This window comes from Phacochoerus africanus, chromosome 3 (genome assembly GCF_016906955.1).
Source record: "Phacochoerus africanus isolate WHEZ1 chromosome 3, ROS_Pafr_v1, whole genome shotgun sequence".
Taxonomy (NCBI): domain Eukaryota; kingdom Metazoa; phylum Chordata; class Mammalia; order Artiodactyla; family Suidae; genus Phacochoerus; species Phacochoerus africanus.
Genome location: NC_062546.1, coordinates 77,467,372 through 77,484,521, shown reverse-complemented (window position 1 = coordinate 77,484,521; position 17,150 = coordinate 77,467,372). Strand labels below are relative to the sequence as shown.

Below are 17,150 nucleotides of genomic sequence, written 5' to 3'. Positions count from 1 at the left end.
AAATATATGTGCATATGTTCTACGCCAATTAAAAATTATGCCTGAGGACTTTTTTTTTTTTTAATTTCACAAACTCTGCTAAAATCTAAGAATCCTGTAAACCAAAATTACTTTTTTTTCTTTGCATGGATATAATGTTTATAGCACTCAACTTTTGAATATCAGATAGTTTTAAATCGAATTACATGTTGTAATAACAGTAACAATCATAATGGCCGCTCCCATTTACAGAGTTCTTACTAAATGCCAAGCTACATGCCAAGTGGCTTAAATGAACTATTCTTTCACTCTACTTTATAATCTCCATAGCCTAGCTGTTCTGTTTAATATGTATGTATGGAAAATCTTAATGCTCAGTTGATAATACGCATACACAAAACATTATTTAGTGAGAAAAGAAACAAGAACAGTTAAAAAAAAAGCCCTAAAGTCATGTGACAGATTTAGCAAATTCTTTTTATTTACATAGAAATGTGTACACATACTTTCTCTGTACACAGAAAATTCTAAGTGTATATACATATATGGTTCCCACATATTTTACAATAAATAGCATTTTAATATTGTTTCTAGGTGAAAATAAAAAGATGTCTTGAAGTATTTCACACCAACCACAAAATTACAAAAGCACCTGATGGACTCAGAGCAGAAATGTCAAGCCTGTACTATCACACATTAAGCCTAGTACAATTTTTACAAAAGACAGAAACCAAACACTGTGCAGATATCACCAGGAAAAGGAAAGGATTGGAGATGCAAAATAGAGACCAGAGCTGCTGGCTTTTGGAACAACATGGTAAGAGCATTTTTGTTCATTAGGAATGGTCTTCCTTTAGTTCTCAATTTAATATTTTGCTTTAACTGATATTTTACAGATAAGAAGGGAGAAAAAGTTGACGTCTATTGTAAAGAAGAGTAACTATTCCGTGGGTCTCACAAGTTCTAGAACCCTTTTCACAGGTCAGCCGGACTCTCCCTCTGTGCTACTTCAGAGACCATCCACTTCTATGACACAGGAGGACCGCCTCTAAGAAGATGAGGAGGATGCCACTGTGAAGCAACATTTATTTGGAAGTCATTTCAAAGGCCTGGTGAGTCACGTAGCTTGGTTATTAACACTTAATAATAATCAGCAATGTTTAAACATACTCTTATTTCCACATAGAATCTGATTCCTACTTTAAATAATTAAATCCAAGGGGAACTTAATCTAAGAGGCTAGAAATAATGAAAACACCATCTTGCAATTTCCTCCTTCCACTTCCAGTTTCTTTCCCATTCCAGTCTAGGAAATAATCACTTTCTCTCAATTTCAGTGTTGTTCTACACATGTATATAAAAATCATACTACCAAATTAATAGAAGGAGGTTACAGGGTGAATATAGATTTAAGAGATTTTAGCCAATCTCACAACATTGTATTTGGCAAAACAGTCTAATACCGTCCTGATCGTCATTATTGTAGAACTGACTTACACTATATCCAGATTTGCTTTCTTAAGGCATGAATATTACCACTCAGATGAGAATCCTAAGGATGGTGATCAACCCAGGGCCAAGTGTTTAAATCACATTCCACTCAACTCTAGCTCAGATAATAAAGTGTTTAGTTGCACTGGGGCACTCTAACTTCAAGCATGAGTTTTGAAACAACTTTTACCCCTTCATCTCTCATATAAGTAACAGCACAGATGTGGGAGAAAATACAGCAATAAAAAATAGAATTCCATGTCAGAAACGTGACTCATCTATCAAATACAATCTTTTCAGTTACTTTACTGAATCTGCTATTTTTAAGGTAACCTTCCAAAACATATTTCAAAGGCGGGCTCCTTTTAAGAGCAATGTTTATCACATGCATAAGTTGATTCTTTCCTGTTACATGTTGCTACCATCTTCATTTCTTTTAGAAAATCAGTGATATTCTGGTGGACTTAGCCATCCTATATGAGAATGATGGCTTCATACAGTTTGACTCTTTAGATTAAGGTACTGATGATCAAAACAAACACATTGCATATTTAAAGATGTTTCTTATTCTTTTTTAAAATTTGAAAACCTTATATGGAATGAAAGTTCACTGCCAGAAACAAAAGGGATCCTTTACCATGAAGAGCTGGGCTTAGTTCTTGGTCATTTTAACTGAATGGTGTATTTGTCCTGCCTTCCAATGGAAAGATTCAGCCGGAAGATAAGTATGGAGTCTCGCTATGGTAATTGTAGTCAGGACAGACCTTTTGCACAAGTTTATAGTCAACACTGTAAAAGGCAATGTAGATGCAAATGACCTTGAAGGGCTTGGAGCATAACCAGGAAACATGGCTCTGAGTCTGCTCCTGGTAGCAGATCTTGGACGGGTCAAAGTTGCACAGCGCAGTCTTCTTCGCCCTATCTGTTTTTTCATACTCAATGCGACAATTGAAAGATTTGGATTCCTTGGTCTCCAAGGTAGACTGTGGGGAAACTTCAAATTCCACCACTTTGGAGGGGGGTACCAGACTCACAGAAACGTTGCCCAGGCCTGTGGAATTATGTCGGAAATAAACACTGAAGGTTCCATTTCCATGGTCAACAATTTTCCCCGTGATGAGGAGGTTGAGTTTGACAGTTTTAATGTTGGAGTGGAAGTCGCCCCATCCAAACATTTTCTTAAATTTTCCTGTTTTCACTATTGGCCTCCGTTTAGTTCTTGCCAATGGCTCCTGAACCTCCGTGATGTTGGCCAGCCAATCCCAAAAGTTTTCCATGCTGTCCGCATAGGCCAAGTGTCCAGGCTTGGGCACTGGAGACTGTTTAACAAACAGGCGCAGAGGATTGATGATCCTTGAGGGCACCACGTTTCCCACCAGGGTCCCGGGAGCATCTCTGTCTTCCCAATCCAGCCCCTCCGTGGCATGCACCACCTTTTTACTGTCACAAAAGAGCTGTTTGAAAAGAAGAAACAGAAATACACTTTAGGTTAGGCTTGGAGGGCACACCTACTAAAGTCAAAGCACCAGGGAGATTCTTGTAATATTATTTCAATTCTTTTTTTTTTTTTTTTGGGACCACACCCGTGGCACATGGAGGTTCCCAGGCTAGGGGTCTAATCGGAACTGTAGCCACTGGCCTACGCCAGAGCCACAGCAATGCCAGATCTGAGCTGTGTCTGCAATCTACACCACAGATCACGGCAACGCCAGATCCTTAACCCACTGAGCGAGGCCAGGGATCGAACCCAAAACCTCACAGTTCCTAGTCAGATTCGTTTCCACTGTGCCACAACGGGAACTCCTTATTTCAGTTCTTGCTAAGGAGTATTTCACACACTTAGCGGGGCTCCACAGTATAACAAGGCAACCATTTAGTTCAGACAACATTAAGCCTGTGAGTACAAAAATGGAAAGGATGAGATTAGGAAGAGAGAACCTGGCCCTTTGTAACCACAGGTTCTGAATCTGGCAGATTCAGCCAACCCTAGATTGAAACTATATATAAAAAGAAACACTCAGGAAGTTCAAAAGCAAAATTTGAATTTGTCAGGCTCTGGCAACTATTTAAAGGGCATTACATTGTATTAGGTATTACAAGTAGTCTAGCAATAATTTAAAGTATATGAGAGGATGTGTGTAGGTTATATGCAAACATGAAACCATTTTGTATAGGGAACTTGAACATCCTTGGATTTTGAATCCCAGGGCATCCTGAAACCAACCCCCCAGGGATACTGAGAGACAATATATTCATTTTAATGGGTTGATATGGTTTTTAGTCTCTGTTCCCTAACCTTTACATTTCTATCCTTCCAGAGTGGGGAAAATGGTATATTTTGGTCTCTTGTTTGTTAAAAACATTCAATTTGTAAGGTCTTCTTTTCTTTTTTTAATTTTTTTAGGGCCACACTTGGTTATGGAGGTTCCCAGGCTAGGGGTCGAATTGGAACTGTAGCTACTGGCCTACACCACAGCCACTGCAACCTCCACCACAGCTCACCTCACAGCAATACTGAATCCCTGACCCACTGAGTGAGCCCAGGGACTGAACTTATGTCCTCATGGATACTAGTCAGATTCGTTTCAGCTGAGCCATGACAGGAACTCTAGTAAGGTCTTTTCTTTTAGGTAGAAGACAACTCAAGAATACTGAGATTTCTACCTTGGAGCTAGAAACGATCTGAATATAAGATATTGATAAGACTCAAATATATTTGTAGATATTAAGAGCATTATATTTAAAAGCTTAAGTCATATAATTTTATAACTTCTCATATAATTCCACTGTAAATTCTGTAACAAAAAGTAGTATTTCTATTATAAAAAGTTAGTATTGTTATAGTAGTAGAAAGTTCTACAAAATGTTAAAAATATAATTTCAAATGTAGTTGCCTTTATAGAAAGAAATAGGTTGCAAATGTATATTTAAAATTAATTAATAGACTAATTGTTGGTATATAAATTTTACTACAACTAAATAGTACCCTGAAAGATAGGATTGCTAAGAAAGAGCTATGTGCCTGTGTTTTATGAGTCCCATATTTTGGTTCAAATCATACCCACTGAAGCATAGCCCTTTATTTGCATTTGATTTTTCTTTTTATTCTTTTTTGTAGTGTGAGAGCCCTCATGATTTCTAAAAATCATTTAGTTAAGTCAAAAATGGATTTTGAGGGACAGAATCATAATATATGAAACAGTTGCCTGGAATGAATATTTATGGATGAGTTATAAAGTCTGGAAAATAGAGGTTTGTAGTGGAAACGCAGATAGCCTCTTATCTCTAATGGCACAAACCACTTTGGTAATGATTCTCTGGAAAACTGTCAGCATGATGAAAAGGATGAGAAAGAAGTGAGGCTGTGCTTATGTACTGTTTCCACAACCCTTTCAAACTGGGCAAAGCACCTGGCAAAAACAGTCTCAAATTATTACAAAAATTATTGCATTCAATCCAATTTTGGAAAAAAAAAGACATAGCTTGGATTATAAATACTGCACCTGACTATATGGTAGAGTTTAATAACATGGTTATAATTTTATATATTCAATTTTATATATTCATAACAGAGGTTATATTTTATATATTCATAAAAGTTTAAGTTCTAAAAGAGTTTTGTGAAAAGCGATTTCACCTATACCTTGTCCCCAAACACTTAAGGGTAGGACTGCAAAGACTTAAATGTATGTGTGGGTTTTTCTTTTTTTGTTTTTGCTTTGTTGGGGAGGGGACATACAATATATATTGATCTCCTTGATTAATTTCCTAAAGGCTTTCCCTCATGTTTTGTATTTAAAAAAATTCCTGTCTCTTTACTCAAGTTACTGAGGTTTGGCAGAAGGGCAAACCAATATGCTGCACGTTCTTACAGTTTTGAAAACCTAAATCCCTACTCTCTCTTCTTAGGGTCTGACACATCCTGAGTAGGTACCTCTTTCTCTCTCTCCTGGTGTTGAAAGGCTGGCATATTCACCAGGAAAAGAGGGATATTTAATCAGGATTTCTGGCTCAAAATATTCTGGTTATTTCTGATATTGTAACTAGCTTTCTGACTTTGAACACTCAATTATTATGTGCACAAAAGTGCATTTAGATCAATTGGTAGGTCAGCCCACGGAGGTCAGCACTGGCCCCAGATATGACTTGAGTTTCCTGAAAATGGATGTAACCTGGTGCAAGTGACTTGTCCTGGGAGAGAACCTCCAGGGAGAGGGTCAAGGACCATGGGCGGATAAGAAACCCCTGTTCAAAGCCTAATTTCTCTTCTCTGTGATTATGATTCTTGCTATCATCTACTTTTCACTGTTTTCAATATTTCATGAGAGGCCCCTTGCTTAGTCATTCTGACAGTCACACCTACCGTTTCTGAGAATTTCTGGTATGTAAGAACTTCACCCCACTTCCTAATCTCTATTTGTACAACTTCCTAGATTCTTTTCCTCTCACTTTTACCTTCCTGCCTCCTTCTCACAGGGTAAATCTTTTCCGTCATTTTCTCCTTTTAGCTTGTTTTTTCAAAAATAATCCCAATTCTTACTTTGACACCAGACTCCAGATTCATAATTTATTAGCAGAATACAGACCCATTTGCCATTCAAAAATATTTTTTTTGCTCATAAGAATGACAACACTCTGCTAGTAGGAGCAATATGCTTTTTAAACAAAAATGTTTGCTTCACATCACAAATTTTCCTGAGTTTTTTTCTGCCTGGCTCGTTTTTCCTGATTTATTGCTTTGTCCGATTTTCTCTTTTCTTTTCTGTTATTGAAAGCCAAAGGAGTTCTCACCATCCAGTTAAGAATCCCACATAGTGTCTGTGAGGATGCGGGTTCAATCCCTGGCCTCTCTCAGGGGGTTAATGATTCAGCATTGCTGTAGTGTGGGCCAGCAGGTGTAGCTCCAATTCAACCTCTAGCCTGGGAACTTCCAAATGAGGCAGGTGCAGACATGAAAATAAAAAAAAAAGAAAAAAAAAAGAAAAGAAAAGAAAAGAAAAAAGAAAAGAGAAAAGAAAAGAAAAAAGAAAAAAGAAAAAAGATATATATATATATATATATTTTTTTTTTGTCTTTTTGCCTTTTCTTGAGCTGCTCCCGCGGCATATGGAGGTTCCCAGGCTAGGGGTCTAATCAGAGCTGTAGCCACCAGCCTATGCCAGAGCCACAGCAACATGGGATCCGATCCGAGTCTGCAACCCACACCACAGCTCACGGCAACGCTGGATCCTTAACCCACAGAGCAAGGCCAGGGAACGAACGCGCAACCTCACAGTTCCTAGTCGGATTCGTTAACTACTGCACTATGACGGCAATGCCAAGAAAACCTATAAATGTTGAATCCATTGTTCAAAGATAAGTTTGCAATCATGTTGAGTCTTAAGTTAACTGCTATTGGTGCATTTTAGGATACATGATGTGTGCCATTATGTGCTAGACATTAGGAGATCCTTCTCTTGCCTCTAGGACTTCTGATGCGATGCTTCTGAGATTACTCAATAATAATTCCTCAAAAAGTAATTTACTGTCTTAAAAATAAACTTGAAGATTTTCTTTCTAGTAACTTTTGTAGCAACTTGACCCAAACATATGTAACTTACTCTAAGAAAGTATAAAAATCCAAGCTTAGTGTACAGGTAAATAAGATGTGATTATTTGCTTTTAGGAGCAATGAGATCCTGCTGTATAGCACTGGGAACTATGTCTAGTCACTTGTGATGGAGCATGATAATGTGAGAAAAAAGAATGAATACATGTATGTGTAACTGGGTCACCATGCTATACAGTAGAAAATCAACAGAACACTGTAAACCAGCTATAATGGAAAAAATAAAAATCATTACATTAAAAAAAGGCTTTTTGATTCTTCAGAAAAGATTCTCCATATAAGAATTTAAAATGAAATTTGATTCCTAAAAGAACATACTCTAACACAAGACTCTTCAGGTTCAAATATGCAAAAGAAGCCTCTGATTTTAAGGCTGGCCTATATAAAGACAATAATATTGAGCTATTAAGTACAGATATGTAATGGTTCTCTGTTCCAGAGAAAACCACTGATAGTTCCTTAGGTAAAAAAAATGGACTATGCATCTTTTAATTTTTTTGCTTTGTCCTGGACCATCATATTTGTAACTTGCTTTGACAACAACATTGAACAAGTTGAGGAAAGCTGTGTATAACTTCATCAGTTTATTAGTCTAAAATATATAGACAGTTTTTATAAGTGCTGATTTCCAAATCTAAACCCAAATTTCAAAAAGCTATTGGAAATGATGTATTGGTAGAAGTATATAATTAAAAGGGTAAATATATTTCTAGTCATCTTAAAAAGCTGACAGTTGTATCTTCTCTGGAAACTTCTCCCTTTGGTGTAACTTGTTCAGCCTTCTCCCTGGAATATTTTCTTAAAAAGCATCCATCACTGCTGAGAATGCACCCTTTCCTACACAAGTCTAAATGGACAGTTACATGACCTAAGTCCCCAAGGCTCATGCTTAGTCTCAAAAGACCTAATCAGGGATGACTGAGATTTGGATGAACCACAGCCCTGCCCTACACTCGTTCATATCCTCTCTGTGGAAAGGATCCTCCACATCCTTTCTCCTAGGTGGAGAAAGCCTAGGATTTGGTGCTTGATGACCTCATCACCTCTTCACTTACATGTCTGACATGAGCCCCAATTTTCTCATCTCTACCTCCTCTGCTGGTTGATTGTAAGGACTAAATCAAAGAATGGATGGAAATGACTGAGGCCAATCTCTGGCAAAAGGCCTTCAGTGATTGCTGGCCATGGCGTGGTCCAAAGGATAGTCCCCCGCCTCCTATTCAAAAATTGTCTTCAAAGGATTATATGGATGCTCAGGCCTCCAGGAAGCAGAGCAGTGGTTAATCAAGCAACTTGTTCAGGGCCACACGATCAATTAATGACTGAGTAGAAATCAACCTTCTCAACCCCAAGCCATCAATCAAAGGCTTCCTCATATTTCCAGTCTCCCTGGCATTTGAGTCATACCCAGGTCACAGGCACAGATGAGCTCTAAATTTGCCAACAAAATGTGTTTGGGAATCTTTGATCTCAACCTTCCAAATGAGTCAGCAAAGGATCTGAAAGTACGAAGTGTCTGGCAGGCACCCTTGGTCCTGTATAGACAATTTCAATGATAACAGCATTTTGGATGAGAGCTGGCTCTCAACCTGTTGGCAAACCACTCTGTCCAAGGTTGTTAGGTGTTACCTGCCAAACACAAGGCTGTACCCCTCCATCACTGTTGTATTGCTGCAGCTCTCTATGCTAATATCAGTACCACTGCTGCCTTTCATCCCATCATATTACAATAATAATGCAAAAACATTTAACCACGTGCACAAAAACGAAGTTTAAAAAAGGGAGAAAAAGAGAAATTGCTCTGCTTTATCTGTTTGAACATTCCCTGATTTCAACACATTTATCAAAGCTTAAGTAATTTATGTCTTGGCAGGGTGTATCAATTTCACAAAGCACACACATTAGCAAGATACAATGATATCATATTAGCTTTTTCTGCATCTTACAGAGGAGCTTGAAAAGATTAATAAAAGCTCAAACCTTCATCAATTAAATGAAGCAGGTGGAAGGAAGGAAGTGGAAGAAGAAGACTGTATTTCATTTAAATTCTTTTGTTTTTAGGGGGAAAAGAGCTGACAGGTTCAAATCATTCATCATAACAAGCTGGAGTTGAATTTCACTGATAATTAAATGCATTTTTTCCCAAGAGGCAGAGAAGCTGCAATGAATTTTATAGTAGCAGATGTGAGAACTGTCACGAATATGGAAATAATTTATAAACTAAAAAGCATCTTCCTCTGCAAATACTATATCAGAAGGTCTTTTTTCAACTATATCTGTTAAACATTTTATTTTAGAATACTGTTAGTTTACAGAAAAGTTGTGTGGTACAAAGAGTTACAATATAACCCATACCCAGTTTCCAATACATCTTATATTATATTTCACTAGTCACAAACAATCAGCCAATATTTATACACTATTATTAACTGAAGTACATACTTTACTCAGATTTCCTTAGTTTTCCTTAATGTCCTTTATCTGCCCCAGGACCCCAACTGGGCTCTCACGTTATATTTAGTCATCACGAATTTTTAGGACTGTCCTGACTGTGACAGTTTCTTGGTTATTCCTTGTTTCTGATGACCTTGAATGTTTCAAGGAGCACTGGTTAGGCATTTTGTAGAATGTCTTTCAAATTGAGTTTGTCTGATGTTTTTCTTGTGATTAGACTGGGCTTTGGGGAGGAGGAACACTTGTAAGATGCCATTTTCATCACCATCTCAAGGGTACATTATAGCAACATGACTTAATCATAATCACCATTGATGTTAATCTTATGGCTTAGGTAGAGAAGCTTTTTTTTTTTTTAAGTTTTGCTTTCAGAATTCTCACAAGGCTTGTACATTTTTGTTATCATAAGCTTAGTTTAATTTGTATTTAATTCAGTGGCACTTGGTTTCAGATTGATTCTTTTAAAAGTCTGGAATTACCAAGCATTTCAATTTATAACCCTCTACCCCATCACCAAATTATCTAAAATAACCTGAGTTGTTTAGGAAATCACACACTATTTATAAATTATTCTGTCACCATTATGTGTTACATATGTGTCTGACATCATCAATGTCATTTTATTTTTATTTAATATTTATAAAAAATGGAGCCCATTTTGGAGTTCCTGTCGTGGCTCAGTGGTTAACAAATCCAACTATGAACCATGAGGTTTCAGGTTCAATTCCTGGCCTTGCTCAGTGGGTTGAGGATCCGGTGTTGCCGTGAGCTGTGGTGTAGGTTGCAGACGCGGCTCGGATCCCGCGTTGCTGTGGCTCTGGCGTGGGCTGGCGGCTACAGCTCCGATTAGACCCCTAGCCTGGGAACCTCCATATGCCACAGGTGCGGCCTTAGAAAAGACAAAAAGTCACATCCCCCCCCCAAAAAAAAGGGGGGGAGGGCCATTTTGATACTTGCTAGTTCAATAGAGAGGAGCCTAGTCTATGAATATCTTACATAGAGTCAAACATCCTCCTTCATGTGTTAGAGTCAAATGTCCCGGTCCCTCTTCTCAATTTTGGAGTCAGTCCCCTGGACTTAACACTGTACATCCAGTGAGTCAATATCAACCTTGAGATGGGACTTTCTTCGCAGGTTTATCTGTTTACTAAGGGAAATGGAGCGAAGGAAAATAAGCCTCACAAATCAGTTTTCTCCCTTCACAGTAGGCTGGGTGATGTGGAACCATGAGCCCTACTTGGTTTCCCTTGGGATCTGGGACAGTTAGACCTTTGCCATAATTATGGGATAACCATCTTCTAAATGTCCATCATTGGGATAGTTTGCTTCTTCCCTGCAGCTGCATGTTGGGATGGGTCCTGAACTGTGGGAATGTGGGAGAAGGTTCATCTACACTCAGGAATAATGGAAAGGAAGTGAAGGCGATTTAAAACTGTGAGCTTCTAGGGTTTCACATTATCAGTCCAGGTAGCTCTATCTTACCACAATCCTTATAGGTGGTATTTTTCTTGTTTAAAGAAACACCAGTGGATGAAATATCAGCACCAGCCATTACCAACAATTTTAACAGATACGTTTATTTAGCGCCTCTCGATTCTTCACTTAACATGGTGCCAGGGGAGAAGGAGATGCTTTAATTTCCTAAGCAGGTGAAGCTTAGCTCTTCAAGATCGCTGCCTTGAAACACAGTTCTTTCCTGACTGAAGCAAGAAGAAACTGGATGACCTTTACACACCTTGTTTAAGAAAGTGGGAAACCTCAAACAGTTTAGAAATGTTCTCAGAGTTCCCGTCATGGTTCAGTGGTTAACACATCTGACTAGCATCCTTGAGGACGCAGGTTTGATCTCTGGCCTTGCTCAATGGGTTAAAGATCTGGCGTTGCTGTGAGTTGCGGTGTAGATCTCAGATTTAGCTTGGATCCTGCATGGCTGTGGCTGTGGCCGTGGCCACCAGCCCTACGGCTCTGATATGACCCCTAGCCTGGGAACCTCCATATGCCGCGAGTGTGGCCCTGAAAAGCAAATTAAAAAAGAAAGAAATGTTCTCACAAAAATATGACTTGATTTTTGCAGGAGTAGTTAAGTTTATGGTTTCAGTGACTTTTACTTTGGCTTGCAATCCTATGAGTGCTCCTGTGCTCCCACACAGCACTTCCAAAGTATTGGACTGAGAAAAGGTGGAGTGTCCCAGTCAACTCTGTGCATTGCATAAAAAAATTGGTTGGCACATCCTCTAGTGGCCAAATTTATCCAGGCAGAAAGATCTTCCTAACGGTGAAGGAATGAATGAAAGACACAGGGGCAATGAACTTGAATAGAAAAACCAAAGCAGGAAAAAGCAAGAGATGGGAACAGTAATGCTCTGATTTGCTGGAAGGAGTGAAGGAGTCAGGAACCCTGGAACAGCAATCTGGCACTGTCACTTAGGGTCCTATCATCCTGTGCAAGCCACCTGCCCTCCCTCAGCCTGGTCTTCTCAAAAGTAAAATGATGACATGGAAAGGCTGGAGTTGCATTTTAAGGAGTTGAAAGAGGCTGTGAGGTAGGAAGTGAGTTAGAGCAAGGTGCGTCTACATGCAGGAATACTTGGTAGGAGGTGAGTTCTGAGGTCCTGGGAGAATGAGGAGGCCCAGAGCCTTGGTCACAAACCCATGTGTTCATTTTTTCTTTTATTTTTTTAAACTGAATTACAGTTGATTTCCAATACTGTGAGAGTTTCAGGTTACAGAAAAGTGATTCATATGCACACACACATATTCTTTTTCAGATTCTCTTCCATTACAGGTTAATACAAGGTATTGAATATAGTTCTCTGTGCTATGCAGTAGGTCCTTGTTGTTTATCTATTTTATACATAGTAGTGTGTGTACCTGTTAACCCCAAGCTCCCAATTTATCCCTCCCCCCACTTTTCCTCTTTGGTAACCACAGGTATGATTTCTATGTCTGTGGGTATGTTTTTGTTTCATAAATAAGTTCACTTGTGTCATATTTTAGATTCTACATATAAATGATATATGATATTTGTCTTTCTCTGACTTACTTCACTTAGTATGATAATCTCTAGGTCCACCCATGTTGCTGCAAATGGCATTATTTCAGTTTTTATGGCTGGGCAGTGTTCCACTGGATATATGTACCACATCTTCTTTATTCATTCTTCTGTCAATGGACTTTTAGTCTGCTTCCATGTCTTGGCTATTGTAAACAGTGTTGCAGTGAATATTGGAGTGCAAGTATCTTTCTGAATTATGGTTTTCTCTGGATAGATGCCCAGGAGTAAGATTGTTGGATCATACGGTAATTCTATTTTTTTTTTCATTGAAGTATAATTGACTTAGAATGTTGTGTTAATTCCTGCTATACGGCAAAGTGATTGTTATACATATATACACATACACTCTTTTTAAAATATTCTTTTCCATTACGGTTTATCATAGGACATTGAATATAGTTCTTTGTGCTATTCAGTAGGATCTCATTGTTTATATTTCATTCTTTTTAATGGTTGATTAATAGTCCATTGAATATACGTACCATAGCTTCAAATTTTTTTTTTTCTTTTTTATAGCTGCATCTGCAGCATACAAAAGTTCCCAGACCAAGGATCAAATTGTAGCTGCAGCTTTGGCCTATGCCACAGCCATGGTAACACCAGATCCAAGCTGCACCTGTGACCTACACCACAGCTTGTGGCAATGCTGGATCCTTAACCCACTGAGGGAGGCCAGGGATCAAACCCACACCCTCACAGAGATGAATTGGGTCCTTAACCTGCTGAGCCACAAAGGGAACTCCTGTACCACATCTTTATCCATTCCTCCATTGATGGACACTTACTTTGCCTCCATGTCTTGGCTATTGTAAATAGTGCTGCAGTAAACACTGGGTTCATGTATCTTTTGCATGTGTTCATTTTTAATCACTGATGTATCTATCAATGTCTTCCAGGTGCAACATCTGTGCTTTGGGCACAGGGGACACATTGCTGAACAGGGCAGATGCAGTGCCTGCCTTCATGCGATTTACAGAAGAGCAGGGAAAAGAAAATTATATAAATAATCATAAATAACATCCCACTGATTTATAGTTGTCATAAGGGCCTAGAAATATGTAGATAGCTAGCTAGCTAGCTATAGATAGATATATATAACAAGCAGGGAGCACTAGTCCTAGACAGGGGAGGCAATAGGACAAGGAATGAATAAGACTGAGTAAATAATATCTTTATTCTGATGAAAGAGGTGAAATCCAAGATATATTAATTGATAGCTGAAAATGAATGAGTTAGTGACAAGAAAATGAATCGATCTTGGTATTTACATTCTTTTTTTTTCTTGTTCCAAATAGTATATTGATTTGTTAATAATTATAATGAGAGTATGATAACATTGTAAGACAACAGTTTTATTTTTCCTAGTGAAACACTCACTTTTTTCCTCATCCAGCTTTATTGAGGTATACATGACAAATAAAATTGTAATATATTTAAAGTGTACAACCTGATGATTTTATATATTTTGCATTGGGAATGGAGTCCCATCATCAAGCAATTTAATTAATCCATTGATCCCCTTACATAGTTACTTTTTTGGGGGGAATGGTGAGAACCCTTAAGAAAGGGTTCTTACTCTGGGAAAAGCATCTTAGGCATGTGGTTGGAAACCAGCAATTTCTGAAGAATGCACTAACCATTCTATCTACAGATCCTGGACTTGAGTTGCAACAGCCTCCAGCTAATCTGGCTCATTTCAGACTGGCCCTCACAATCTTGAATTGGCTCTTTCCAATCTATCCTGTTACTGTTTTTTCTGAATGTCAGTGATTTTTGTAAACTGACAGACTCCTTGGTTTGTCTCAAGTCTGAAGTCAAGGGGAGATTCTGTCAGCAACCAAGGACCTCTCTGTTCAGTCTTGAGCTTTTCTTTCCATGGAAGTGCTTGTCCCTATACTTGTGTACAGAGGTGGAGTTATACTACCCCTTACATTTTGTTAGTATATTACGCTGTGTTTCACATTGCACCCTTAAAGCTCTGTCCAACTGTCTTTATTTCAAGAATCTGAGCATAAGGCATGGCCAGCATTGTCAGTGAATGTTTAAGTGTTAATAAAATAGAATTATACCCCCCCAAAAGGAAAGTGTTCTTAGTACATTTCAATTCAATAATACAGTATTATCAATTATAGTCACCATGATATCCATTAGATCCTCAGAACTTATTCATATTATGATTGAAATTACACATCCACTTCTCTCCACTTCCACTTTAACTATATTCAATAGCTTGTAATAACCTAATAATGGAAGAGAATCTGAAATAGGCTCCAAGTTTCAGTCAGTGCTAAGTTCCTGACTTGGAGTGCTTGTGCTTGGGGGCAGCAACCTTAGCAGGGCTTGTATTTCACCCTTAAACCTCCAAAAAAGCTATTGAAGGTTTTTCGTTTTTTTTTGGTTGCACCTGAGGCATGCAAAAGTCCCCGAGCCAGAGATCAAACCCATACTACAGCAGTGGCCCAAGCCACAGAAGTGACAATGGCTGGATCCTTAATCTGCTAAGTCACCAGCGAACTCCCTGTTGAAGGTTATAATATACATTCTTGGGTTCTGGGATAGTCAGACCTTTGCCATAATTATGGTATAACACTTTTCTATTATCCTATGTAATTATTCAATATATACTAATATATATACTAATGCTGCTTGATAATGAACCAAGTATGCTCCGGGTAAATAACAATATTCTGAAATAATGTAGGTTTGTCTTTATGTTTATAGGTGTGTTAAAATATGCTAATAGACAACAAATCTGTCTAATGTCTATGAATTTTCCCAACAACTTAAGCTCTAAATAATGAAAGGTAAAACACACAACAACCAAATTTTTTCCTGTAATCATAGGAAGAAGTATGGAAGAGGCATCCATACCTCAAGAGGATATTTTCAGTTTTTAGTGTTTACACTGAATATAAAATGTTTATAGCCTACCCTGGATTTCTGTGAAATACTTGTCATAATAGAAATAATGTACCAGGCATAGAATAAATAGATGACCTATCATTAACAAGGTAGGCCATACCTGTAACTATTTTATAATACATCAAAAATATGTAGTCTTCTTTCCATCAAAGAAAAAAAAAATCACTTCCAGGATCAGGCAGAATGATCTGAATGCTCCAACCTCGTGAATTTACACCAAGCTGGGAGGGTTGGCTTTTCCTTGATAATGGGACTGGCATATGCTACTAGAAATAAATTGATACAGTTCAGTACAAATATTTTTTAAAGGAAGCTGACTTGCCCCCCTTGGATATTCTAGAAGCATTTATTAATGTTTTTTCACAGTGAGAATCATTGCTAAGTGCCAGTTTAGAAGAGTAACTAGTTTGTTTAATAGATCTGTTTACAAGGTTATTCATGATGGAATCTGGATAGCTAGCCGTTAATTATTTCACGGGGGTATTAGTTTAAGCCAAGAACCCCCAAAATGACCACTGCTATACAATGAAGACATGGTCTATAGATCCTACTACAGCTGAAGAATTAACGAGCCAATAATGAAAAGCGGTCTAAGGCTTAATTTATGTTATATATATATATATATATGTATATATGTATATATACATATATATACACACAACATATATATGTTCTGTATATGTGTGTATCTATATCTATATAGATATAGATATATAATTGGATTGCTTTAATAATTCTGTCCTGTATCCTGTAGCTAAAACAATGACCTGCTCAGCAGGCAGGGAAAAAAAACCCTGTTATGATTGAACTTAGTATCCCATTAAATTTTTTGCTTGTAAACAAATCTCGAAAAGCATTTTCTTTGGGTAGACATTTTGTAGAATATCATCTCTGTTGACAAAAGAACACGTATCTGCTGGACAACACACAATGCTATTCTGATGATTAGTGGCATGGTTTGCCCTAAAGTCATATTTCTAGGGCTCCATTACAGAACTGTCACAGAAGATTAAAAGAAGAATGATATAAAGGGAATGAAGGATGACAGAATCAAACATATATCAATATATTAATTGTACCTATTAATATTTGGTGGCATAATGTGGCATTGTTTCAAAATTCATTTTGCAAACTGAAAAACAAATGATTGCTTAGGAGAAGAAAGCTAAACAATGGACATCCTTTCTGCTGAGGGTAGCAAATTCATTTTACCTCCCAGATATCTTTTAATAGCTACCCTTTCCATTTTTCTAAATTGATACAGGAACTAACAGGAAACAGAAATGTGAAGACAGAAATCTTAGCAGTAAGAGCCAAAAAGCTAGATTGCAACACTTGGCAGTAGTTTTATTGCTAAGGTTAAATATGGCAATGCTTATTTTATCTTGATGACAGTAATTTGGAAAATCAATGACACAACCTCTGCAAAATTTCTCACACACACACACACACATTCTGACACACAGAAATATCACGTGTATAAACACACACATACCATAATTTCTGTAAACATTTAAAAGAAACGGAGTGATTCTAAGTGAAGTAAATCAGACAAAGACAAATATCATATAATATTGCTCATATGTGGACTCTAATAATAATGATACAGATGATCTTATATACAAAACAGAAATAGACCCA

General features: G+C 37.7%; 1 protein-coding gene across 1 annotated transcript in view; it reads right to left on the bottom strand.

Annotated features, from left to right (window-relative positions):
- Positions 1-541: 541 nt before the first annotated feature.
- Positions 542-17,150, bottom strand: part of NXPH2 (neurexophilin 2) — a 119,574-nt gene continuing 102,965 nt past the window's right edge. The window contains exon 2 of the mRNA XM_047772017.1: positions 542-2,924. Within this exon, the coding sequence (XP_047627973.1) occupies positions 2,181-2,924 (744 nt within the window). The 3' untranslated portion in view covers positions 542-2,180. The remainder of the gene's footprint in view (positions 2,925-17,150) is intronic.